The sequence below is a fragment of the Pungitius pungitius genome, chromosome 3 (genome assembly GCF_949316345.1).
Source record: "Pungitius pungitius chromosome 3, fPunPun2.1, whole genome shotgun sequence".
NCBI lineage: Eukaryota > Metazoa > Chordata > Actinopteri > Perciformes > Gasterosteidae > Pungitius > Pungitius pungitius.
In genome coordinates, this window is record NC_084902.1 from 4317313 (window position 1) to 4342984 (window position 25672).

Sequence of the window (25672 nt, forward strand, 5' to 3'; positions counted from 1 at the left end):
AACATTAAAACACCGCAAAAAAATTCAACCTAAAAAAATTCAACCTTTTTCTTTCAAGATCCGAAGACACAGATTTACTGTGTCACAGAAATGGAGGCTACAATATTCAACCCAAAAAGTTTCAAACTTCGATTCTAGATTCAAGATCAGGAGCGTGCGTCAAGCTAAAGGAGCGAGCACCCAAAACACCTTCGGCTTCGGATTGTAGCCATGTCCAATAATAACTCTTCTTTATGCCATCAGTGTGGTTTGTGTCTGTAAGATTCCGTAATAGACAGCTGACATTTGTACATCACATCACCTTTTTATTTCAACCCCCGATGGCACAGATTTACTTCCATACTGCGACTGGTGTGTCTGTCTCATGACAGGTACCACTACCATAACAGCCTAAAGTGGCACATAGCATTTGAAGGAAACGGTAGTTTAGTAGCTGTGACTGTTAAACATCAACTCCGTCCTGTGCCATCTCTTTGCAATGGCCTTTTTACTAAATGCTAGAGAGATTTTCAACAGATACCTGTCTTCTCTTAACACATCATCTCCTGTCATATTTCCAAGGTAGAGATACATACATGACTTAGGTGTGTCATAGCCCAGGATTCTGAACAATTTCCCAGAATTCTATACTTTCTGGACAAAGCCAAAATACAATAAATTACATTTACTGCCCCACAATTCCTCCAAAGTGGTTGAGTGATAGATGAACACTTGGGAGGTAATAAATAATCTTATTACATTTTTCCAACAGTGTTCCCTCCACATTCCCAAAGATGTTGAGGATTGTTTTGTCGTCCAAATATTTAACCATTCATCCTTTGTGTTATTCACTCCAATAACCCTAACCCTAACCCTTCCCATTTTAGTTTTACATAACATGTGGTTTTTCCTAGATGTTGATATGGATAATATAATTCTGTTTTCCTTTGAGTTGTAGACTCCCATTATGGTTGTAATAAGTCCATTGCTACCCTGTTTAATTTTCTGCTTTATTTTTAAAAAATCCCTTTATTGTAGATATCTGGAGTGGTCCTGGTTAGTGTGCGTTTATATTTCAGCTCCTGGAAGCTTCCATCTTTGATAACTGTGCATTTTGCTGTTATTCCATATGAGATCCATTGTTTAAACCTCTGATCAAGATTACCTGGAATAAAATGTGTATTGTAGTCTATCCATCGTAGGAGCCAAAGCTCCTCCTCTAATCAGTTTTTCCTTATTATTTTAAACTACAGCTCTAATGTAAATCAGGTGACAACGTCCATCTGTTTAAGTAGATGTTTTGCCATAATTCTATCTCCAAAAAAGCTTTGTATTTTCCTTCCTTCTACATAAAGTTCTAGATGTTTCCACATTGCTTAATAATCGTTGGTATACCAGTAAATTACTGGTCTAATTTTAGCTACCATGAAGTATCCCCTGAGGTTTGAGATTCCCCCGTCATCGATTTATTGTCTTGTATTTGACGAGTATCTCTTCTCTCTCGTCCCTAAGTACAAATATTTATTTTGTGCAGGCAATAAGGCAATTAACAACTTACAATGTGACATTATAATATGATTGATTTTAACAACACTTAGCTCAACCCGTACAATCCCCAAATTTCCCCTTAAATTAAATAATGCAAAACTGGTGTCATTAGTAATCCTATTATGAATGGTTATGAAATAATGATTATGAAATAATCATTCATAATAAGGCAGAACTGTGACTAGGGAGACATAGTGTATAATTTGTTATAGACTGAAATATCAAATCTATCATCAAAGTTCTTCCCACTTGGTTATTAAAACCATTTCAAACTCTGTGGCCGGCACTAAAACATTAGGTATGCATTTAGCAATGTACACGCTAAAGTTTAAAACAAGTATCAGAATGAGGAAGTAACGTGACCCTGAAAAAGCTCGGGTCGTTGCTGCCGGGTGGTTTGAGTTTTTCAGAATCTAATCTATTTTAAAACGAAATCCTGATCAGATGCCAAGCCACAATTGCTACCTTAGTTAGGTGTTTGACCTCTTTTCAAAAGATTCCAAAATAATTGGATAATTAACAGCTGCATATTTGTCACACCTTGTGGGCTCCTCGACCATATAAAGCATCGCAGCAGGACATCAGTCAGTCACTAGACACAGCAGAGACAGTGTTTGCTTTTTTCACCATTTGTAAGTATACCTTTTACTTTGATCCTAACCATCCACTTGTAACTCAGGACTTTTGTTGTGCTCTGTTTATTGCTATACCTGTAAAATACATACCTGGGTTAGGGTTAGTCGTTAGCAGGTCCTTCCTACTCTACAGCTAGACATTTGGTGTTTCACAGTTCTGTTTTTTTTCCATCTCAATTCATGTCACATAATTGTTCAATTTAAAAGTTAATCTAGGTGAGAATGGAGAATGTCTCTTAAATAATTTGGTCGAGAATTCCTCAGAGAGAGGATTTGTCAAATGAATCATGTGTTCACATTTTCCCCGCTAAATATTAACCGAATGCTTCTCTTTCAGAGCATCCAAACCGTGTCAAAATGTGCAAGCTCACTCTAACTGCAGGTAAGCACACTCAGTGTAGTAAAGTAAATATGTAGATATAATATAAGTAATTGTTTGAATTAAAAAGTTCAGTTCAATAATATTTTACCAACCAGTGGCCTCACCAGTTCAACATTGTCTTTACAAGCTCCTTTGCTTGAACTTGTCCAACATCTAATTGCTTAGTGGATAGTTGAATTTGTACCAAAATAACAGTTGAAAGTTTAATTAAAAGGAATGTGTTTTACATTCTTCATAATCCTCACATCACAAAGTGTTAATTATAAAGAATATAAAATAACTCTCATTAAACAAAATTCCATTCAAGTCCAATGTAATTTGTTGACTATAGAAACATCCGCGGAGAGTATTATTTGAATAACCTTGCCAAAAAAGGCTAAATAAATTATAATACTGCAGACCAGCAGATAAAAGAGTGAATACCTGTGTTCATTTTTTATTTGCTTTTTTTAATGTTGGGAGGACTGAGTGTAAGATGTGATGGTTTAATTTGGGTTTTCAGGTACACGACAAATACACTTTTTAGCTGGATAGATTGCCATGGTTACGTTTACTCAACGCCTAACCTACTTCGGAACAGGTGATGTTAGAGATGAGATATAAGCTCACAGGAGAGCAATCCTAAGTATCTGGTACATGAATATTACACAATTAATATAAGTCTTAATTCCGCCTGAAATGAACACAGTTTAAACAGACACATGCAAAAAACTAAGAATGTATAAATTAAATCACTTCTTCATCTAGAGCATGATAGATCTGAGTGTAATTATATAGTAATTTATGAAGCACTGATACTGTTGATCTGGTAAAACAGTGTTGCTTTCAGCCTGAAATACTTGTTCACCTTCTTGTTTGTTCCAGTTAATTCTTGGTTTGTAGATTGCAGCACTCTGCTGATTCCAGACTTTTCCATGTTTGTGATCGGTCAGATGCTGTAAACACTTCCCGTTTTAAGTGAACAGGCTCATAATCAGATTTGGAAACCCATGTTTGATTTACAAAGTCAATAACCAGCTTCACAGGGCTGCTTGGCGAGATTGAGTTTGTTAAGGTTGAGTCAGAAAAGCAAAAGAAGCCCCATTGTATGTTGAACTTCTTGTCACATGCTCCTCTTAAGCTTAGTTTAAACGACATACTAACAAGTGTGTCACTTTCCAGCTCTCTGTTTGATCATCGCCTGCTTGGGTAAGTTTATAACATGTATAGTTCACAATCAACAGTCTCACTGTTAGATGAATGAAGTACTTAACTTAACAATTATTGGAAAACCGGGATGGGGAGTAGTTTCAGTGTATGATTCAATGTAATCCTCTTTAATGTAACCAATCTTTTATTAATGTATACATTAGTGTTATCTCCCTTTCTTAAGAGCTTCTAACACATGTGTGACAATAACTGTTTTAGGTTTACCTGGCATTGAAGCAACCCCTGTTCTTGGATACACCAACAATGCATTCTCCTGCGTTGGAAAACCCAATGGGCTATACCCCAACCCTAGTGACCAACATTCTTTCTTCTACTGTGTATCTGGAAATGTATACCTCCAACAATGCGCAGCAAATTTGATCTTTGACCCAGCCATTAATGTTTGTGTCTATCCCAACTTTGCATTCTCCTGCGTTGGAAAACCCGATGGGCAATACCCCAACCCTAGTGACCAACATTCTTTCTTCTACTGTGTAGCTGGAAAAGCATTTATCAGACAATGCCCAGCAAATTTGGTCTATAACTCAGCCATTCAGGTGTGTGCCTTCCCCAATAGTCCAGTCAACAATGCAAACGACTGCATTGGAAAAGCAGATGGGCAGTACACCAACCCTAAAGACAAACATTCTTTTCTCAGCTGTGTAGCTGGACTAACCTACATCATGCAATGCCCAGCAAATTTGGTCTATGTAGAAGCCGAGAATAAATGTTTGTATTAACCAAAGTTCTAGTACAGATGATGGAGGCCAATGTAGTAGAAGAAGAAATGGGCAATATCCCATCCCTGATATAATCAAATTCTGTTAAATGTTCAATTTACTCTGTTTCTTCTTGTTTTTGATGTGAGAAATGTAATAGTGGTTAAATATCACATTATTTTCTTAACTTCATTGTTGTGTGTATAATCACATTGGGTGCTTTCTCTTTCGTTTATGTTTAGCCATTGGTGAATGGATTGGTCTTACATTATGACACAAACGTGGCGTATTGTAATTATATTCATGTGATCTCACTCTGAATTGAATTCAATCATAATTATGAAACAATGAAGCAATAAAATACAGCAAATATACCTGGCAAGTTTTTCTTTGCACTATTTTTAGTTGTTCTGTATTGTATGTATGTTCTGTACCTATCTGCCGTTTGTCCAATAAACACTGAGCATAGCGGGGACTGATGCTAAGGTCAGTAGTTTTCCGGGTATTCAATGACAATCACAAAAAGAAATCTAAATTTAGCGACATAAATCAGTATCAAACTTTCTGAAAGCGGATCCGAATAGTAGAATAAACCCTCTTGGTTTGGTGGGGCTACAGGAAAAGATGTGTTTATATTGTACTTGCATGGCAGTCAATGCAACACGGAGTTGTTGAGATATTCCATCGTGAAACAGTGTTGGATTGACAGAGCCATAGAGGCGTGCTGTGAAGGAGCATATTTTCAAATAATAATGAAACTGAATGAGTAATACGGCAGAGGGGTCAGAGTAATGAAAAATGATCCCAGAGGCATTCTGACGTTTGTATATACCGAGAACTGATACCAATATGGCACCGGATCCTATATGACCGGTACCTACCGGACTGAAACGCAACGCAGATTTTGGTGTTTATTTTTGGTTCTTGAGCGGATTTAAAAAAACTTAAATTACACACTCTGATGACACCGTCCTTGCAGTAGCTGACCATAGCCTACCGGCAATTTGCCGTGCCATTAAAAAAAAGGCTTTTTTTGTTTTAATCATTGTTTTGTACTTTTTATTATTGGTTTAGGCACCGGAATTGTTTTAGCCCCGGTGTAGGGGAAAAACCCAAACAATACCCATCTCTAGCTCCATGCTGTTCCTTTTTTCAACAAGGAAACTCGTTCATAATAAGTACAATTTAAGTGCCACAATTTGTTGGTGTCTTTAGTCGAGGTATATATTGTGCATGAATTTGTTATTCATACCGAAGGTGGAAATGCAATTTGTAAAGTTTGTAGTCTTTTGTTTATTGCAGTGCTATTGTTATAATTAAAATAGAATAGTATCTATTCTCTCTGGTCCCTAAGTATAAATATTTATTTTTGCGCAGGCAATAAGGCAATTAACAATTTACAATGTGACATTATTATATGATTAATTTTGTAGACCTCGCAGGGGGGCGGTGTCATGGCCATGATTATATGATTCATTTAATTTAATTTTCTATAGCACAGTATCGCAAATTTGCCTCAGAGGGCTTTACAGTCTGTACACGTGTGACATCCTCTGTCCAGAAACCCTCACATTGGCACAGGGAAAAACTCCCCAAACAATGAAAAAGCAGAATAATTATCCCACTCTGCTGCGGTCGGCAGTCGGGGGCGGAAAAAAGAATAAAGAAGAGAGAGCGGGATGATGCTCGCGCGTCGCTCTCAGCTAAGACAATGTTTTAAATCAGGGGTCCCCAAACGTTGTCTCGTGAGGACCGTTGCTAGCGGTCACCGGGCGGCTGACTGGCCACATGTACTCGCGTCATAATGTCCGCACGGTGGCTCGTATTCGGTACTCGTCCGCGGGCCGCCTGAAGTTTCTGTTACCGTTACCGTTTCTGTTATCATTTGTTTTTCATTTTATCGTTTACGTTTTTGCATAACAATCGGCTTCAAGAGGCATATCCCAATCTGTGGTTTGCTCTTCGTATTGCTCTGACTCTCCCTGTCACAGTTGCCTCTGCTGAGCGAAGCTTTTCAAAGCTCAAACTAATCCAAACGTACCTGCGCTCATCAATGGGGCAGGAACGTTTAAGTGGTCTGGCTGTCATCAGCATCAATGGGGACGTTGCTCAGAAACATATGATGACCTGATAGCTGATTTTGCAGCTAGGAAATGCAGGCGTGTGCCTCTGTAGGGCCTTTGACAACTGATGGTAGTGAAAATGTTTGTAATATTGTTCTATCGGATAGCAGAATGGTCTCTTTTATAGATGGTAAAGTAAATTCTACTGTGCAGTTTGCACTTTATTATTATTATTTGTACTTATGTATATTATTTACTGAAGAAATGTGCACATTATTACTTACACGGTTATATACTTGAATACTTTCTGCGTTTACAATGTTCAGTTCCAAATCTGTGTTTTTAGTAATTGTGGTCGTATTTGGTATTTATAATTTTATCTTTTATATAATTTATTTCTTTTCATGTTTGTTTATGTAAATTATTTATGTTTAGAAGTTATTTGGGAAATAAAGAGAACCTAACTAAGACATTCTGAATGGTTGTTATTCCTTTGGTGGTGGTGGTGGTTGGTTGGTTGGTGGGTTGGGGGGGGCACCACCAAGCATTTGTGCTTAGGGCACCCAAATGGCTAGCGCCGGCCCTGGCTTCAAGTGTTTGTTTATTGCAGTGCTATTGTCTTACCGTACGCTTTGCACCTTAAGCTTTCTTGGAAGGGAATTACTCACTTCACTGAAAGTGAATGCACATTCGGATACGCCCTTTTGGCTTTAGATGAGATAAATCTCAGCTGCCTGCAACCTTCATTAGCCAAATATGCTTCCAAGCCTGTAAGAGAATGGAATGGCGGCTAAGTCTCTGCAAACACAAACACATCTGAAAACAAATGCAGTCATCTGCCAGGGACTCAATTGTGAAGGTGCGTATTTTTATGTAATAAGTAACCAACCAAATACTGCAAGGGGGGTCAGAGCCAGAGATCAGGAGTAAACCAGACCATTCCTTAAATGTGCCATAGTAAATTTCATGCTGACTGAGCACCAAGCTTCTTCATTGTTAAAAATGAAAATGTACTGGATGCAGCACTTGTTGGTGAAGAAGATAAGTAAAGGTTCTCTACATAAATTTTGCATGTATCTGTTATTCATACCATAGGTGGAAATGCTAAAAAAGTTTGTAGTCTTTTATTTATTGCAGTGCTTTTGTCTTATATTTGACGAGTATCTATTCTCTCTCATCCCTAAGTATAAATATTTATTTTTGTGCAGGCAATAAGGTAGTTGACAATATAAAATGATTGATCTCAACAACAACTCTTAAGAAAGGGCCCATATTTTTGGTTACATTAGAGAGGATTACATTGAATCATACACTGAAAACGACTTCCCCATCCTGGTTTTCCAACAATTGTTGAGTACTTCATTCATCTAACAGTGAGACTGTTGATTGTGAACTATACATGTTAAAAACTTGTGCCAGGAAGTAGTTTAACATACATGGAGCATCTGGAGGAGCTCAAATAAACCTGCGCCAGAGCAGGTTCAGGTTTTTCAATGTGTTGCTATGGTGATTGATACTCATTCATGTCGCTTAAGGATGTATCTAAATTTAGATTCGTTTTTGGGATTGTCATTTAATACCTGGAAAAATTCTGACGTTCCTATCAGCTATACTCTGTGTTTATTTTGACAAAGGGCAAATAGGTGTAGAAAAAACTAATACAGAACAACTAAAAATGAGAAAAACTTGTGAGATATGTTTGCAGTATTTTATTGATTCATTGTTTCATAATTATGATGGAATTCAATTTAGACTGAGATCACATGAATATAATTACAATACGTCACATTTGTGTCATAATGTAAGACCAATCTATTCACCAATGGCTAAACATAAACGAAAGAGAAAGCACCCAATGTGATTATACACACAACAATGAAATTGAGAAAAGAATGTGATATTTAACCACTATTACATTTCTCACATCCAAAATCATTGAAGAAACAGAGGAAATTGAACATTTTACACAATTTGATTATGTCCCAATGACTTGCTTTGGGTTTGGAGGTTATAGTGGTGGAGGTGTTGGGTATGAGTGATGCGAATGTGGTAGAAGGAGCCAAGAAGAATGGTGATTATCAGGCTTGGGGTATTGCCCATTTCTTCTTCTACTACATTGGCCTCCATCATCTGTACTAGTAATAGTGCTGATTGGGATAGTCGCACCAATTCTTGGCTTCTACATAGACCAAATTTGCTGGGCATTGCATGATGTAGGTTAGTCCAGCTACGCAGCTGAGAAAAGAATGCTGGTCTCTAGGGTTGGTGTACTGCCCATCTTTTCTTCCATAGCAGTCGTTTGCCTTGTTGACTGGACTATTGGGATAGGCACACACCTTAATGGCTGAGTTATAGACCAAATTGGCTGGGCATTGTCTGAGAAATGCTTTTCCAGCTACACAGTAGAAGAAAGAATGTTGGTCACTAGGGTTGGGGTATTGCCCATCGCGTTTTCCAACGCAGAAGAATGCAAATTTGGGATAGTCACAACCCTTAATGGCTGGGTTATAGACCAAATTTGCAGCGCATTGTTTAAGAATTGCTTGTCCAGCTACACAGTAGAAGAAAGAATGTTCGTCACTAGGGTTGGGGTATAGCCCATCGGGTTTTCCAGCACAGGGGCCTTGAGGTGCATATTGTGCTTCAATGCCAGGTAAACCTAAAACAGTTATTGTTACACATGTGTTAGAAGCTCTTAAGAAAGGGCCCATATTTTCACTGAGATAACACTAATGTATAAATTAATTAAAAAGTGGTTACATTAATGAGGTTTACATTGAATCATACACTGATAACTACTTCCCCATCCCGGTTTTCCAACAATTGTTAAGTTAAGTAGTTCATACATTGAGACTGTTGATTGTGAACTATACGTGTTATAAACTTACCCAAGCAGGCGATGATCAAACAGAGAGCTGGAAAGTGACACACTTGTTAGTATGGCGTTTAGACTAAGCTTAAGAGGAGCATGTGACAAGAAGAAGTTCAACATCCATGGAGCATTTTTGGCTTTTCTGACTCAACCTAAACAATCCCTTAAAATGGGAAGTGTTTACAGCAATATTTCAGGCTGAAACCAACATGGTTTCAAATGACAAGTCAGGGAAGGACAATAGCTAAAAAAAAAGAACCCCACTATGTTAATGTGTAAATGAACAGATCTACAGTATCAGCGCATCATAAAGTACCATGTAATTACATGGTGTTAATTTATTTATACATGCTTAGTTACTTGCAGGCTGTCTTTTTTGCATGTGTCTGTTAAAACTGTGTTCATTTTAGTCTGAGTTATGACTTTATTGAATTGTGTAATATTCATGTACCAGATACTAGGGATAGCTTTCATGTGAGCTGATAACCTGTTCCGAAGTAGGTTAGGTGACAGCATACGTAACCACGGCAATCCATCCAGCTAAAAATTGAACATCGATTGAACCATCACATCTTAGGGCCAGCCCAAAGTCTGTGGCCCTCAGCTCCGTCTTCCCAACAATAAACAAAATCAGATTAAAAATGAACACAGGTATTCTCTCTTTCATCTGCTCGTCTGCTTGTCAAATGTTTTACTTATATAGTCACCAATTTACATTGCATTTGAATGGAATTTTGTTTAACATTTTAAAGACAAGATTTATTCATATTCTTGTTATTTAACACTCTGTGCTGTGAGGATTATGAAGTATAGAATACATTCTTTTACAATTGAACTTTGAACTGAGAGATTCAACCATCTACTAAGCAATTAGATGTTGGAGAAGTTCAAGCAAAGGAGCTTGTAAAGACAATGTTGGACTGGTGAGGCCACTGGTTGGTAAGATACCAAAGGAGCCAAGTTAGAAAATATGTTTTGGTGATTTGGTTAAACTGACCTTTTTAATTAAAACGTTTACTTTATCAGTGTGCTTACCTGCAGTTAGAGTGAGCTTGCACATTTTGACACGGTTTGGATCCACTGAAAGAGAAGCAGTCGGTTAATATGCAGCGTGAAAAAGGTGAACAAATGAAACATTTGACAAATCCTCATTCTGAGCAATTCTCGACCAAATTATTTAAGAGACATTCTCCATTCTCACCTAGATTAACTTTTAAATTGAACGTGACATGTGACATGAATTGAGATGAAAATGTACAACAGAACTGTGAAACACCAAATGTCTAGCTGTAGAGTAGGAAGGACCTGCTGGTGCTCAGCCTAAACCCACACATACAGTATCCCTGTGTTTTTTTTACAGGTATAGCAATAAACAGAGCACAACAAAAGTCCTGAGATACAAGTGGATGGTTAGGATCAAAGTAAAATGTATACTTACAAATGGTGAAAAAAGCAAACACTGTCTCTGCTGTGTCTAGTGACTGACTGATGTCCTGCAGCGCTTTATATGGTCGAGGAGCCCACAAGGTGTGACAAATATGTAGCTGTTAATTATCCAATTATTTTGGAATCTTTTGAAAAGAGGTCAAACACCCAACTAAGGTAACAATTGTGGTTTGGCATCTGATCAGGATCAACCTTTGGCAGTTTATCGTTTTCGTTGCTAAATGAGTTTGAACATTTTTTATTATCTAGGTGAGAAGAATTTTGATGACTGGTTGGATATTTCAGTCTAAAACGATCTACACAATGTCTCACATGTCACCTTTCTGCCTAATTATGAATGATTATTTCAAAGGATTACTAAGGACACCGGTTTTGTATTCCATCATTTAATGGGAAATTTGGGGATTGTAGCTAAGTGTTTGTTTAAATCAATCATTCAATTATTATCACATGATATCAGGTGTGGTAAATTAAAAGTTACACAACCAGACCTAGGCGAGTTTCCTTGTTGAAATAAGGAACAGCATGGAGCTAGAGATGGGTATCGTTTGGGTTCTTTCTGTGGTAAACTGGTACTTTTAAAACGATTCCGATGCCTAAACCGATAAAAAAAAGGACTAAACAATGATTGAATCGGTAGGTTATCATCAGCTTCTGCAAGGACAGTGTCATCAGAGTGTTCAAATTTAAATTTGCCATCAGGGTTTTTGCTAATGCTCATGGCTTTGTCCAGCACTGGATTTTCTGATATATATATATGTCACTTTAAGCTGTTATGGTAGTGGTACCAGTTATGAGAGACATAGCAATTGTAGTACTATTTAAAGACTTTGTTTGCAGTGTGAGAGTTTGCTAATGCAGCCCTATTACTCTCTGTGAGGATGTCGTTTTACATTGTTTGTAGAGTCCATTAGCAACTAACAAGGAACTACAGGTGGGTGGAAATCATTCTTTTAACTCATTATTTTAATGATGAAAAATCTGTTCACAGATACACTGAGGCGGAACAAGGAAAAAAGTTTAATTCAAATGTATTAGGGATGTGGGTTGGATTTTCTAGAAACTGCACATTTAATTACACAGTGATTTAAAAGTTCCCAAACAAGAACACAGACACACACACACACACACACACACACACACACACACACACACACACACACACACACACACACACACACACACACACACACACACACACACCTTATTTCAATAATTAACTATAGGTGTGGGCTGATTGAAACAGCTGAAAAACATCCTGTAGTTAACAGGTTTGACATGAGGCCCACTGACGTTTTTATAAAAGCAGTCATTCAGAGTAATGGCGGATGTTGTGGTAGGTGTAGTTTTTGTATGTGTTGTGATGGTGGTAGTCGCGGTGGCAGGATTGTCTTTTGAAAATGAAGAACTGCACATTTAATTACACAGTGATTTCAAAGTAAATTAAAAAATGTAAAAGCAGTCATTCAGAGGGTAGTCTTAAAAAGTAATCGGATTAATGACTAATGACAATGACTATTGATGCGGATGGTCACGCAACCCTCGTCTGTGGGACCATCAGCGATCGTGGATTGTCCTATGAAAAGGAAGAACTGCACATTTAATTACACAGTGATTTAAAAGTTCCCGAACAAGAACACACACTCCTCATTTAAATAAATAACTATAGGTGTGGGCTGATAGAAACAGTTGAAAAATGTCCTGTGGTTAACAGGTTTGACTCAGAGCGTAGATTGAAAAAGTAATCAGATTAATGACTAATGACAATGACTGCTGACGCGGATGGTCACGCAACCCTCGTCTACGGGACCATCCGCGATCGTGGCCCCCAGATGCCTGATGGTTTCACTGGTCCAGCCTGCGTGACATCAAAGTGGACTGTATGTGGCCCCGTACCTAATATTAGTTTGATACATTCATACGGACTTGCCATCTTGGATTGCTGTAGCAATTACCGTAAACATTGTAATGTTCAGTTGTCATGTCTGACATTTAAACTCAACATTTAGATTTAGATTTAACATTTACATTTAGACTAAATATTTATATTATTTAACAACTTCGTGTTACAACTTTGTGTTACTATCTACATGATTTTGTCTCTAAATGTTTGAAAAAGTGACATATGAATGTTGTCCTGCTTTTTTTTCATGTGATAATGCTAAATGTACCAAAACTGCGCCGGATTTTAGAACGTGCAACATTTTACAAACGGCGCCCCATACAACGTCGCAAGAAATCAAATATATATTTTACTATTAATGACAAAAAAGTAACGCACAGTGACTTGGACAAGTAACTTTAATCTGATGGTTTGGACAAACTAACTCGATCACTCTGTACTGAAAAAGGTGGTCAGATTAGTTCCTGGCATTACTGCTCATTATCAACCACTACCTTCACTAAATAACCTCAAAGTCACCGTCTACCACAGCCAACCTCCACATGACTCTATAGTCAAAGCACGGCCTGAAGCCTGCGCAGAAGAGGAGAGGGCTAGAGTAGCCCACATCCAACACTACAAGACAAATGGGGAATTAAAAAAATACTGCAATTGCCCTTATTATTCCAGACGGAACACACTGCCACCACGACTAACACCATCATAACACATACAGCAACTACACCTACCACAACATCCGCCACTACACTCTGAATGACTGCTTTTATGAAAACCTTAGTGGTCCTCATGTCAATCCTGTTAACTACAGGAAGTTTTTCAGCTGGTTCAACCAGCCCACACCCATAGTTAACTATTGAAATGAGGTGTGTGTGTGTGTTGTTGTTTGGGAACTTTTAAATCACTGTGTAATTAAATGTGCAGTTCTTCATTTTCAAAAGACAATCCAACCAACATCGCTAATACATTTGAATTAAACTTTTTTCCTTGTTCCGCCTCTGTATCTGGAAATTGTTCCTTTTTCTGTGAACAGATTTTTCATCATTAAGAGCACCTTGAGAGATGATGAGTTAAAATAATGATTTCGACCTGTAGTTCCTTGTTAGTTGCTAATAGACTCTACAATGTAAAACGACATCCTGACAGAGAGGGCTGCATTAGCAAACTTTCACATTGCAAGTCTTTAAATAGTACTACAATTGCTATGTCTCTCATAACCGGTACCACTACCATAACAGCTTAAAGTGACATATATATATATCAGAAAATCCAGTGCTGGACAAAGCCATGAGCATTAGCAAGAACTCTGATGGCCAACATTCTTTTCACATTTGAATAACACAATATTTTAGTAGCTGTGACTGTCGCCACCACAACCCCCCCCCCCAATACAGTTACCACAAAGTCCACTGACACACCCCCTACCACCGGATCTAATTTACTTGAATAACCCTATTTTGGAAATACCAATGGGCTCCATGTAGGGTTGTGTACCAAAACCGATACCAATATGGCATCGGTTCCTATCCGACCGGTACCTACCGCACCGAAACGCAACACAGATTTTGGTGCTTGCTTTCGGTTCCTGAGCCGATTGAAAAACTTTATATATTTTATTTACACACTCTGATGACACTGTCCTTGCAGCAGCTGACGACAACCTACCGCCATAACATTTTTTTTTGTTGATTCAATCATTGTTTGGTCCTTTAATTTATCGGTTTAGGCACCGGAATCGTTTTAAAAGTACCAGTTTAGCACCGGTATCAGAAAGAACCCAAACGATACCCATCTCTAGCTCCATGCTGTTCCTTATTTAAGGAAACTCGCCTAGGTCTGGTTGTGTAACTTTTAATTTAACACACCTGACATCATGTGATAATGATTAAATGTAATTGATTTAAACAAACACCTAGCTCAACCCATACAATCCCCAAAGCTCCCCTTAAATGATGGAATACAAAACAATAGCAATAATCATTCATAATTAGGCAGACCAGTGACCAGTGAGACATTGTGTAGATCGTTTTAGACTGAAATATCCAACCAGTCATCAAAAATCTTCCCACCTAGATAATAAAACATTATAAAACTCTGTTGCCGGCACTAAAACATTACGCAGACCTCGATGCATTTAGCTATGTAAACGATAATCTGTCAAAGTTTAAAAAGAAATCCTGATCAGATGCCAAACCACAATTGCTAACTTAGTTGGGCGTTTGACCTCTTTTCAAAAGATTCCAAAATAATTGGATAATTAACAGCTACATGTTTGTCACACCTTGTGGGCTCCTCGACCATATAAAGCATCGCTGCAGGACATCAGTCAGTCACTAGACACAGCAGAGACAGTGTTTGCTTTTTTCACCATTTGTAAGTATACCTTTTCCTTTGATCCTAACCATCCACTTGTATCTCAGGACTTTTGTTGTGCTCTGTTTATTGCTATACCTGTAAAAAACACAGGGATACTGTATGTGTGCGTCAGGGTTAGGGTTAGGGTTAGCAGGTCCTTCCTACTCTACAGCTAGACATTTGGTGTTTCACAGTTCAATTGGACATTTTTATCCAAATTCATGTCACATAATTGTACACATATAATGGTTGAGAATTGCTCAGAATCAGGATTTGTCAAATGAATCATGTGTTCAACTTTTTCACGCTGCATATTAACCGAATGCTTCTCTTTCAGTGCATCCAAACCGTGTCAAAATGTGCAAGCTCACTCTAACTGCAGGTAAGCACACTGATAAAGTAAACGTTTTAATTAAAAAGGTTAGTTTAACCAAATCACCAAAACATATTTTCTAACTTGGCTCCTTTGGTATCTTACCAACCAGTGGCCTCACCAGTCCAACACTGTCTTTATTTATTGTCCTTCCTTGACTTGTCATTTGAAACCATGTTGCTTTCAGCCTGAAATATTTGTTAACCTTCCTGTTTTTTCTCCAAAATTAAAGTGCGCTCTGCTGATGGCAGACTTTTCCATGTTTGTGATCGGTCAGATGCTGTAAACACTTCCCGTTTTAAGGGATTGTTTAGGTTGAGTCAGAAAAGAAAAAGTTGCCCCATGGACGTTGAACTACTTCTTGTCATATGCTCCTCTTAAGCTTAGTTTAAACGCCATACTAACAAGTGTGTCACTTTCCAGCTCTCTGTTTGATCATCGCCTGCTTGGGTAAGTTTATAACATGTATAGTTCACAATCAACAGTCTCACTGTTAGATGAATGAAGTACTTAACTTAACAATTGTTGGAAAACCGGGATGGGGAAGTAGTTTCAGTGAATGATTCAATGTAAACCTCCTTAATGTAACCTTTTTTAATTCATTTATACATTTGTGTTATCACAATGAAAAATTGGGCCCATTCAGGTCTTTAAGAGCATCTAACACATATGTGACAATAACTGTTTTAGGTTTATCTGGCATTGAAGCAAACTCTGGCCCCTCCTACCCCAACAATGCATTCTCCTGCGTTGGAAAACCCAATGGGCTATACCCCAACCCTGGCGACGAACATTCTTTCTTCTACTGTGTAGCTGGACGAGCAATTCTCAAACAATGCGCTGCAAATTTGGTCTATAACCCAGCCATTAAGGGTTGTGACTATCCCAAATTTGCATTCTTCTGCGTTGGAAAACGCGATGGGCAATACCCCAACCCTAGTGACCAACATTCTTTCTTCTACTGTGTAGCTGGAAAAGCATTTCTCAGACAATGCCCAGCAAATTTGGTCTATAACTCAGCCATTCAGGTGTGTGCCTATCCCGATAGTCCAGTTAACAATGCAAACGACTGCTATGGAAGAAAAGATGGGCAGTACACCAACCCTAGAGACCAGCATTCTTTTCTCAGCTGCGTAGCTGGACTAACCTACGTCATGCAATGCCCAGCAAATTTGGTCTATGTAGAAGCCAAGAATTGGTGCGACTATCCCAATCAGCACCATTACTAGTACAGATGATGGAGGCCAATGTAGTAGAAGAAGAAATGGGCAATATCCCAACCCTGATATAATCAAATTCTATTAAATGTTCAATTTACTCTGTTTCTTCAATGCTTTTGGATGTGAGAAATGTAATAGTGGTTAAATATCACATTATTTTCTTAACTTCATTGTTGTGTGTATAATCACAATGGGTACTTTCTCTTTCGTTTATGTTTAGCCATTGGTGAATGGATTGGTCTTACATTATGACACAAATGTAGCGTATTGTAATTATATTCATGTGATCTTACTCTGAATTTAATTCAATCATAATTATGAAACGATGAAGCAATAAAATACAGCAAATATACCTGGCAAGTTTTTCTTTGCACTATTTTTAGTTGTTCTGTATTGTATGTACTCACCGGCCACTTTATTAGGTACCCCATGCTAGTAACGGGTTGGACCCCCTTTTGCCTTCAGAACTGCCTCAATTCTTCGTGGCATAGATTCAACAAGGTGCTGGAAGCATTCCTCAGGGAGTTTGGTCCATATTGACATGATGGCATCACACAGTTGCCGCAGATTTGTCGGCTGCACATCCATGATGCGAATCTCCCGTTCCACCACATCCCAAAGATGCTCTATTGGATTGAGATCTGGTGATTGTGGAGGCCATTTGAGTACAGCGAACTCATTGTCATGTTCAAGAAACCAGTCTGAGATGATTCCAGCTTTATGACATGGCGCATTATCCTGCTGAAAGTAGCCATCAGAAGTTGGGTACATTGTGGTCATAAAGGGATGGACATGGTCAGCAACAATACTCAGGTAGGCTGTGGCGTTGCAACGATGCTCAATTGGTACCAAGGGGCCCAAAGAGTGCCAAGAAAATATTCCCCACACCATGACACCACCACCACCAGCCTGAACCGTTGATACAAGGCAGGATGGATCCATGCTTTCATGTTGTAGACGCCAAATTCTGACCCTACCATCCGAATGTCGCAGCAGAAATCGAGACTCATCAGACCAGGCAACGTTTTTCCAATCTTCTATTGTCCAATTTCGATGAGCTTGTGCAAATTGTAGCCTCAGTTTCCTGTTCTTAGCTGAAAGGAGTGCTCGGTTTGAACTGCAGGAGATTGTCTTGACAATGTCTACATGCCTAAATGCACTGAGTTGCCGCCATGTGATTGGCTGCTTAGAAATTAAGTGTTAACGAGCAGTTGGACAGGTGTACCTAATAAAGTGGCCGGTGAGTGTATGTTCTGTACCTATCTTCCGTTTGTCCAATAAACACTGAGCATAGCGGGGACTGATGGTCTGGTCAGTAGTTTTCCGGGTATTGAATGACAATCACAAAAAGAAATCTAAATTTAGCGACATGAATCAGTATCAAACTTTCTGAAAGCGGATCCGAATAGTAGAATCAACCCTCTTGGTTTGGTGGGGCTACAGGAAAAGATGTGTTTATATTGTACTTGCATGGCAGTCAATGCAACACAGAGTTGTTGAGATATTCCATCGTGAAACAGTGTTGGATTGACAGAGCGATAGAGGCGTGACCATAGCCTACCGGCAATTTGCCGTGCCATTAAAAAAAAGCCTTTTTTTGTTTTAATCATTGTTTTGTACTTTTTTTATTGATTTAGGCACCGGAAACGTTTTAAAAGTACGGGTTTAGCAGCGGTGTAGGGAAAAAACCCAAACGATACCCATCTCTAGCTCCATGCTGTTCCTTTTTCAACAAGGAAACTCGCCTAGGTCTGGTTGTGTAACTTATAGTTTAACACACCTGACATCATGTGATAATGCCACATATATCTTACATTACATTATAACATTACATGTCATTTAGCTGACGCTTTTATCCAAAGCCACCTACAATAAGTACATTTCACCCCTACAGATACAAACAGATACAAGTCGGAAGAGGTGTGTCTTAGTTCGCGGCGGAAGATAAGTAAAGGTTCTCTACATATATTGTGCATGAATCTGTTATTCATACCGAAGGTGGAAATGCAATTTGTAAAGTTTGTAGTCTTTTGTTTATTGTAGTGCCATTGTCTTATATTTAAAATAGAATGGTATCTATTTTCTCTCATCCCTAAGTATAAATATTTATTTTTGCGCAGGCAATAAGGCAATTAACAACTCTCAATGTGGCATTATTATATGATTAATTTTAACAACACTTAGCTCAACCCATACAATCCCCAAATGTCCCCTCAAATAACAAAATGAAAAACTTGTGTCATTAGCGATCCATTTTGAACACGCGTCACATGCTTTTCCAAAAAGACAGATCTAAGATCGCCTTCATCTCCCTCCTGACGGGGAGAGCTCGAGCATTAGCTACAGCCGAGTGGGCGCGTGAGTCTCCCCTCTGCAGCTCATTGGCAGATTTTAGGGCAGCTCGCCAGATAACTTCTGACCCGGTCTCATCCGACCGTGCTAAGGCCCGGGAGCTGAGTGGGATTAAGCATGGCACCAACACAGTATGTGACTATGCCATCCTCTTTCGCACCCTGGAGGCGGAGAGTGGATGGAACTCCACCGCCCTATTTGACGTTTTTCTGAAGGGTTTATTTAGCTGCTCCCATTCGAGAGCTGTTGGTTCCTCTGGATCTTCCTCCCGACCTGGATTCCCTGATCACGCTTTTCATTAGAACCGACATCAGGCTACGTGAGCTTCAACAGTCAGCACGGGGAAGACCGGCGGACATGGGGAGGTTTCCCATTGCCCTCGCTCCGGAGAGCCCATCATCATCGGGGACACGTTCGCAGTCCCCCGCGCCCATTGGAGAGGAGCCCAGGCAAGTGGGGCGCGCACGACTCTCTTGGGCGGAGTGACAGCAGCGACAGCAGGAGGGTCGATGTTTTTACTGTGGTGAGATGGGACACATTGTTGTTGTCTGCCCAGCCAGGCGGTCTACCAGGGTGGGTAACTCCAAGACCTCACGCCTGCTCCCCAGAAGCCTCACAAACGTTACGGTAACACACCACGCTGATACTAAATAAATTAGAGTGCTCATGGACTCGGGGGCTGACGAGAGCTTTTTGGACTGGGGGTTAGCCAAGAGGCTCGGGCTGAGGACTGAACGTTTAGAGAGAACCATCAAAGCACAGGATCTTAATGAGAATGACTTGTTTACCATCACTCACGTCACAGAGCCGGTAGAACTGCACCTTCAGGACCATCAGGAATACATTACGTTTTTTTTGTTTGAGTCCTCTGGTCATGCCTTGATCTTAGGATTTCCATGGCTGCTTCGCCACAACCCCCACATCAATTGGAGATCTGGGGAGATTATGGGCTGGGGAGAGAACTGTGAGAATCGTTGTATTGACTCGAGAGAGGAAACCATGCTTGACATTGTTTCTGCTGATTCCCCTGCAGACCCCGAATGTCCCGACTTAAGCTCCGTCCCGTCATGCTATCATCACCTTCAGGAGGTGTTCAACAAGTCTAAGGTGCTGTCACTCCCTCCGCATTGTCCTTACGACTGCGCCATTGATCTCATTCCCGGTTACACTATCCCTTAAGGGGTGCCTGTATTCCACCTCGGGACCAGAGAGGGAGGCCATGAGGTACTACATAGACTCGTCACTTAAGGAAGGGCTCATCCGTCCCTCCTTGTCTTCAGCAGGGCCCGGATTCTTTTTTGTAGGAAAGAAGGATGGTTCCTTAAGGCCGTGCATAGACTACCGCCAACTAAATGATATTACGATTAAGAATCGTTACCCCCTACCCCTCATGTCGTCTGTTTTTGATCAACTGCGGCAGGCCAAGATATTCACCGACTTACGTAATGCCTATCATTTGGTCAGGATAAAGGAGGGAGATGAATGGAAGACCCCTAGCGGCCACTATGAGTTTTTGGTCATGCCCTTCGAACTCACTAATTCAGCAGTTCCTCGGATTTGCTAACTTCTATAGGCGGTTCATCAGGGGCTTCAGCGCTATAGCTGCTCCGCTAAATGTATTAACGTCTTCCAAGGTGCATTTTCTTTGGTCTCCAGAGGCGGAGGTGCCTTTTCAGGACCTTAAACGCCACGTCACCACCGCTCCGATCCTCACCATGCCGGAACCGCAGCGGCAGTTTGTGGTGGAGTTGGACGCCTCCAACGAAGGGATCTGGGCTGTCCTCTCTCAGATCGCAGCCGGACAGTAAGGTGCACCCATGGGCTTACTTATCTCGACGGCTGTCGAAGGCGGAGCGAAATTATGATGTCGGAAACAGGAAACTTCTGGCAGTCAAGGTGGCTTTAGAACAGTGGTTCTCAACTTGTCTGGCTCCGGGACCCACCTTTACCCCTTAATGACAAGCGACCCACCAGTTGAGAAACACTGCTTTAGAAGAATAGCGTCATTGGTTAGAGGGGGCCAGCCAGCCGTTTCTTGTGTGTACGGATCACAAGAACATAGAGTACATGCGTCAAGCTAAGCGACTTAATTCTCGCCAGGCCAGGTGGGCGCTGTTTTTTAACCGCTTCTCTTTTTCCCTCTCTTACAGGCCGGGGTCCCGGAACTTTCAGCCGGATGTCCTCTCTTGACTCTTCGACCCCGAGCCTGCAGCCAAGGTGCCCGAACTCCTCCTTCCACTGTCCTGTGTGGTTGGAGCGGTAACCTGGCAAATAGAGGAAGCAGTTCAGCTGGTGTAGCCCTGCCACCTAGTGGGTGCCCTGAAGATAAGCTGTATGTCCCGCCAATCTGCGCTCACAGGTGATCCACTGGGCTCACCGCTTTTCTGTCATCCGGGAGTCAGGCGGACTATGTTCACCATCTCCCAGATGTTCTGGTGGCCATCTATGGAGCCGGAGGTCCGGGAGTACGCGGAGGCTTGCTCGGTCTGCGCCCGCAATAAATTGTGATATCTGTATTTATTATTATTCATTCATTAATGGATGTAAATGTAAAGTTAATATAAACCAATAAATTATTTTATTAGTGTCGCCAGAGCTTTCTGCTGTATAAGGTTGCATTTAATTTGAGTAATAATAAGAATGCTGGCACCACTCTTAATTGGCACACCTGCTTTGTCAGTGAAAGTGCCAAAGGGTGTGAGAGAGGGAAGATTATTTCATCTACATACTGTATGTGCCGCACTGGCCTAGCTGCAGTGCACACCAACAACCACCAGGAGGAACTATGTTGTCCTACTGCAGCCATGACTACATGATTCTATTATCATACTGTTTAATGTTTATAATACAATGTATTTCACACCACCACAATTATAACTGTCAAAACTCCTTCTACCTCATCGTCAACCACTACCTTCTCTAAATAACCTCATAGTCACCATCTACTACAGCCAACCTCCACTTGACTCTATAGTCAAAGGACGCAGAAGAGGAGAGGGCTAGAGTAGCCCACATCCAACACTACAAAACAAATGTGGAATTTAAAAAATACTGCAATTGCCATTATTATTCCGGACGGAACACACTGCCACCACGACTAACACCATCACAACACATACAGCAACTACACCTACCACAACATCCGCCACTACACTATGAATGACTGCTTTTATGAAAAGGTTGGTGGTCCTCATGTCAAACCTGTTAAGTACAGGAAGTTTTACAACTTTTTCAATCAGAAAGCCCACAGTCATAGTTAACTATTGAAATGAGGTGTGTGTGTTGTTTGGGAACTTTTAAATCACTGTAATTAAATGTGCAGTTCTTCATTTTCAAAAGACAATCCAACCCACATCCCTTATGAATTTAAATTGAACATTGTTAAAAGAATGATTTTCACCTGTAGTTCCTTGTTTGTTGCTAATAGACTCTACAAATAATGTAAAATGACATCCTGACAGAGAGTAACAGGGCTGCACCGCAATAGTACTACAATTGCTATGTCGCTCATAAGAGGTACCACTACCATAACAGCTTAAAGTGACATATATATATCAGAAAATCCAGTGCTTGACAAAGCCATGAGCATTAGAAAAAACCCTGATGGCCAACATTCCTTTTACATTTGAATGACACAATATTTAGTAGTTGTGACTGTCGCCACCACAACCCCCCCCCCCCCCAATACAATTACCACAAAGTCCAGGAGTATTTTATAGGAGACAGTTCTCCGAGATCACAAAGAACCGCTTTTAGATCGCGATGACGTCTTGTACGAGCGCTTTAGATGATGAAGACAGGAATCATTTATTTTCAAGAAGATTTTCTCGACCTGTACTCTTTCGTGTCTCATACTGTCTCTCATACTGTCCATGTCTTTACAGTGTTGCGATGCAGAGAACAGCTGCATGATGTCTATGTAAAGTTCTGTTGGTTTATTTGTCGCTTAATAATCTTCTGGATGCAGAGAACAGCTGCATGATGTCTATGTAAAGTTCTGTTGGTTTATTTGTCGCTTAATAATCTTCTGGATGTTCCACGTTTCACTGCTTCAATTGATCAAATATCTGATTATGACTGATAGATATATACTGATTGGCCCATACACGGATTCACACACACATAATAAAACTCCTCTATATGGTCATCTACATCTACACATGCATATTATACATAAGCTGATACAGTACATACAGTATATCCTCATAAATGCCTTCCGCCTTCTGACGTAATCGCACGCGCGATTATCCTGATGACTGACATCTGGTTCAAACTAACGAAACAGTTTGAGCGCGGATCCACCTTCGGTGATCTGAGATAGCCTGATTTCAATCATCTGGTTAACTTGAGCTGGATAATGGGACATTTGATCGACTTAGTTGAACCACGTACAAGGAACAGGACCCAGGAGTAAACCAGGCCATACCAGGCCGGCAAAATGCAAGCGGGCCTTGTGCTGAATACATTATAATAGATCCGACATGCTATGCGACACAACACCGTGAGGCGTATGAGCAATTATCAATGCAGAAGCAACTAGTGGATTTCTGTGACACACTGTGATGACACCGTCCTCGCAGCAGCTGACGATAGCCTACCACCAACTTTCCGTGCCATCGTTCAGAAAAAGTCCAAACGATACCCATCTCTAGCTCCATGTTGATCCTTATTTCAACAAGAAAACTCACCTAATTTAACACACCAAACATGTGATAATATATATATATATATATATAATGTAAGATACATATATAACATTACATTACATTATTACATTACATGTCATTTAGCATGCATTTCAACCGTAGAGATACAAACTCAGAAGAACAAGAGACGAGAAAGTGCATTATTATCAAATGAATCGTTTTACAACTTGTTATAGATAAGAGCCATTATAAGTACAATTTTAATTGCTTCAATTTGCTAGTGTTGTTATTCGAGATATAGTCTGAAGAGGTTTGTCTTTAATTTGTAGAGGTTCTTTGTCAGGACCAGATTAAAATGAGGACTCAGATGCAGAGGGTTTGGCGTCTTTATTCGCGTCGTGAAAAAACAAACAAACGGCTATGAGCTATCAGCGTTTCTGACGAAAGTTAACAAACTAAAATCTCTCTTAAACGAGGAAAACAAACGGCTTCGAAAGCGCGCTAAAACTAAATCTAAGAAGCTCAAACAAAAGGTCACTCTTACTCAGAGGAAAAAAACAAAAGGGGTAATCATTCCGAGACAAGGCAATGGTATAAACAAATCCTGTGGCTGTGGCGAGGCTTGGGTGAACGCACGGTGGTACACTCAGGCACAAGACAAAGGGAGACGCAGACTATAAGACACATGAGGGTAATGGGAAACAGGTGGACACAATCAGGAATCAGGGGAGACGATTGGACTGGTGACATGAGGAAGGGCAAGTGACCTGAAACGAGAGGAAGGTTACTACTTTCAAAATAAAACGGAAATGACAAGACCAAAACATGCCGACAAAAACCCAACTTGACCTCACCCTGTGACAGTACCCCCCCTTCTAGGGCCGACTCCTGACGGCCCAGGCTGTTCAGGGTGGTCCCTATGAAAATCCTTTATGAGGTTAGGGTCTACAATGAAACGCGATGGGATCCACTGTCTCGCCTCCGGACCATATCCTTCCCAGTCTACTAGGTACTGTCTACCCCGGCCCCGAGTGCGTACCGCCAACAACTGCTTGACCTTATACACCGGACCGCCGTCTATAACTTCTGGTTGTGGCGGGGGTGCAGCAGCAGGGACCATCGGGCTCTCTTTCGCAGGCTTGACCTGGCTGACGTGGAAGGTGGGGTGAGCACGAAGGGATCGAGGCAGGTGAAGACGGACCGCCACAGGGCCGATGGTCTTAGTGATGGGGAACGGGCCCACGAACCGTGGCGCCAGCTTCCTTGAAGGCACCTTGAGGTTGAGGTTCTTAGCTGACAACCACACTTTCTGACCTTGCTGGTAGGCAGGGGCGGGTCGTCTCTTGCGGTCTGCAGCCTTCTTTACTCTGTCCCTTTGGCGAATCAGCACCTGCCGGGCGGCTGCCCAGATGCGACGGCAGCGACGAATCATTGCAAGGGCGGAGGGCACAGACACCTCCGGTTCATTGTCTGCAAACACGGGGGGCAGGTAACCAAACACACATTGAAATGGTGGGAAACTAGTGGCTGAGGTAGGCAATGAATTGTGGGCATACTCGGCCCAGACCAGGTTCTTGCTCCATGTTGAGGGATCCTGGGCCACCAGACACCGGAGGCTGGTTTCCAGTTGCTGGTTGAGGCGTTCGGTCTGGCCGTTGGCCTCTGGGTGATATCCCGAGGTCAGGCTGGCCTTCGCTCCGATGAGCCGACAAAAGGCCCTCCAGAACCGGGAAACAAATTGGGGCCCCCGGTCCGAAACTATGTCCTTGGGGAAGCCGTGGATCTTAAAAACATTGTTCATCATTACCTCCGCCGTTTTCTTGGCGGAGGGTAGTTTTGGCAGAGCAATGAATCTAGCCATCTTAGAAAATCTATCCACAACTGTGAGGACAGTGGTGTTACCTTGTGAAACCGGGAGCCCCGTGACAAAGTCCATAGAGATGTCTGACCACGGTCTGGAGGGGATGGGTAGTGGCTGTAAGAGTCCCATGCGT

General features: G+C 40.8%; 2 protein-coding genes and 1 long non-coding RNA gene across 3 annotated transcripts; 2 read left to right on the forward strand and 1 right to left on the reverse strand.

Annotated features, from left to right (window-relative positions):
• Positions 1 to 2080: 2080 nt before the first annotated feature.
• Positions 2081 to 4242, forward strand: LOC119217649 (uncharacterized). Its single transcript, XR_005120284.2, has 4 exons — positions 2081 to 2159; positions 2500 to 2544; positions 3706 to 3732; positions 3952 to 4242. It is a non-coding gene; the product is annotated as an uncharacterized LOC119217649 (long non-coding RNA).
• Positions 4243 to 8214: 3972 nt separating this feature from the next.
• Positions 8215 to 10881, reverse strand: LOC119217581 (chondroitin proteoglycan-2-like). The gene is made up of 4 exons (XM_037471376.2): positions 10825 to 10881; positions 10422 to 10466; positions 9403 to 9429; positions 8215 to 9173 (listed from the first exon to the last, which is right to left on the reverse strand). Exons 2-4 carry the CDS (start codon positions 10444 to 10446, stop codon positions 8650 to 8652), a joined length of 576 nt encoding a protein of 191 aa, XP_037327273.2. The 5' UTR covers positions 10447 to 10466; positions 10825 to 10881; the 3' UTR covers positions 8215 to 8649.
• A 4126-nt stretch (positions 10882 to 15007) lies between these two features.
• On the forward strand, positions 15008 to 17062 carry LOC119217448 (chondroitin proteoglycan 2-like). Its single transcript, XM_037471128.2, has 4 exons — positions 15008 to 15105; positions 15425 to 15469; positions 15884 to 15910; positions 16151 to 17062. Exons 2-4 carry the CDS (start codon positions 15445 to 15447, stop codon positions 16687 to 16689), a joined length of 591 nt encoding a protein of 196 aa, XP_037327025.1. The 5' UTR covers positions 15008 to 15105; positions 15425 to 15444; the 3' UTR covers positions 16690 to 17062.
• Positions 17063 to 25672: the final 8610 nt, after the last annotated feature.

Excerpts from the sequence above, each read along its gene's own strand:
- LOC119217581 (XM_037471376.2), bottom strand. The coding sequence starts at position 10,446 with ATGTGCAAGCTCACTCTAACTGCAG. Across the intron at positions 9,430-10,421 it reads CAAGCTCACTCTAACTGCAG|CTCTCTGTTTGATCATCGCC; the intron begins GTAAGCACACTG and ends GTCACTTTCCAG. Across the intron at positions 9,174-9,402 it reads TTTGATCATCGCCTGCTTGG|GTTTACCTGGCATTGAAGCA; the intron begins GTAAGTTTATAA and ends TAACTGTTTTAG.
- LOC119217448 (XM_037471128.2), top strand. The coding sequence starts at position 15,445 with ATGTGCAAGCTCACTCTAACTGCAG. Across the intron at positions 15,470-15,883 it reads CAAGCTCACTCTAACTGCAG|CTCTCTGTTTGATCATCGCC; the intron begins GTAAGCACACTG and ends GTCACTTTCCAG. Across the intron at positions 15,911-16,150 it reads TTTGATCATCGCCTGCTTGG|GTTTATCTGGCATTGAAGCA; the intron begins GTAAGTTTATAA and ends TAACTGTTTTAG.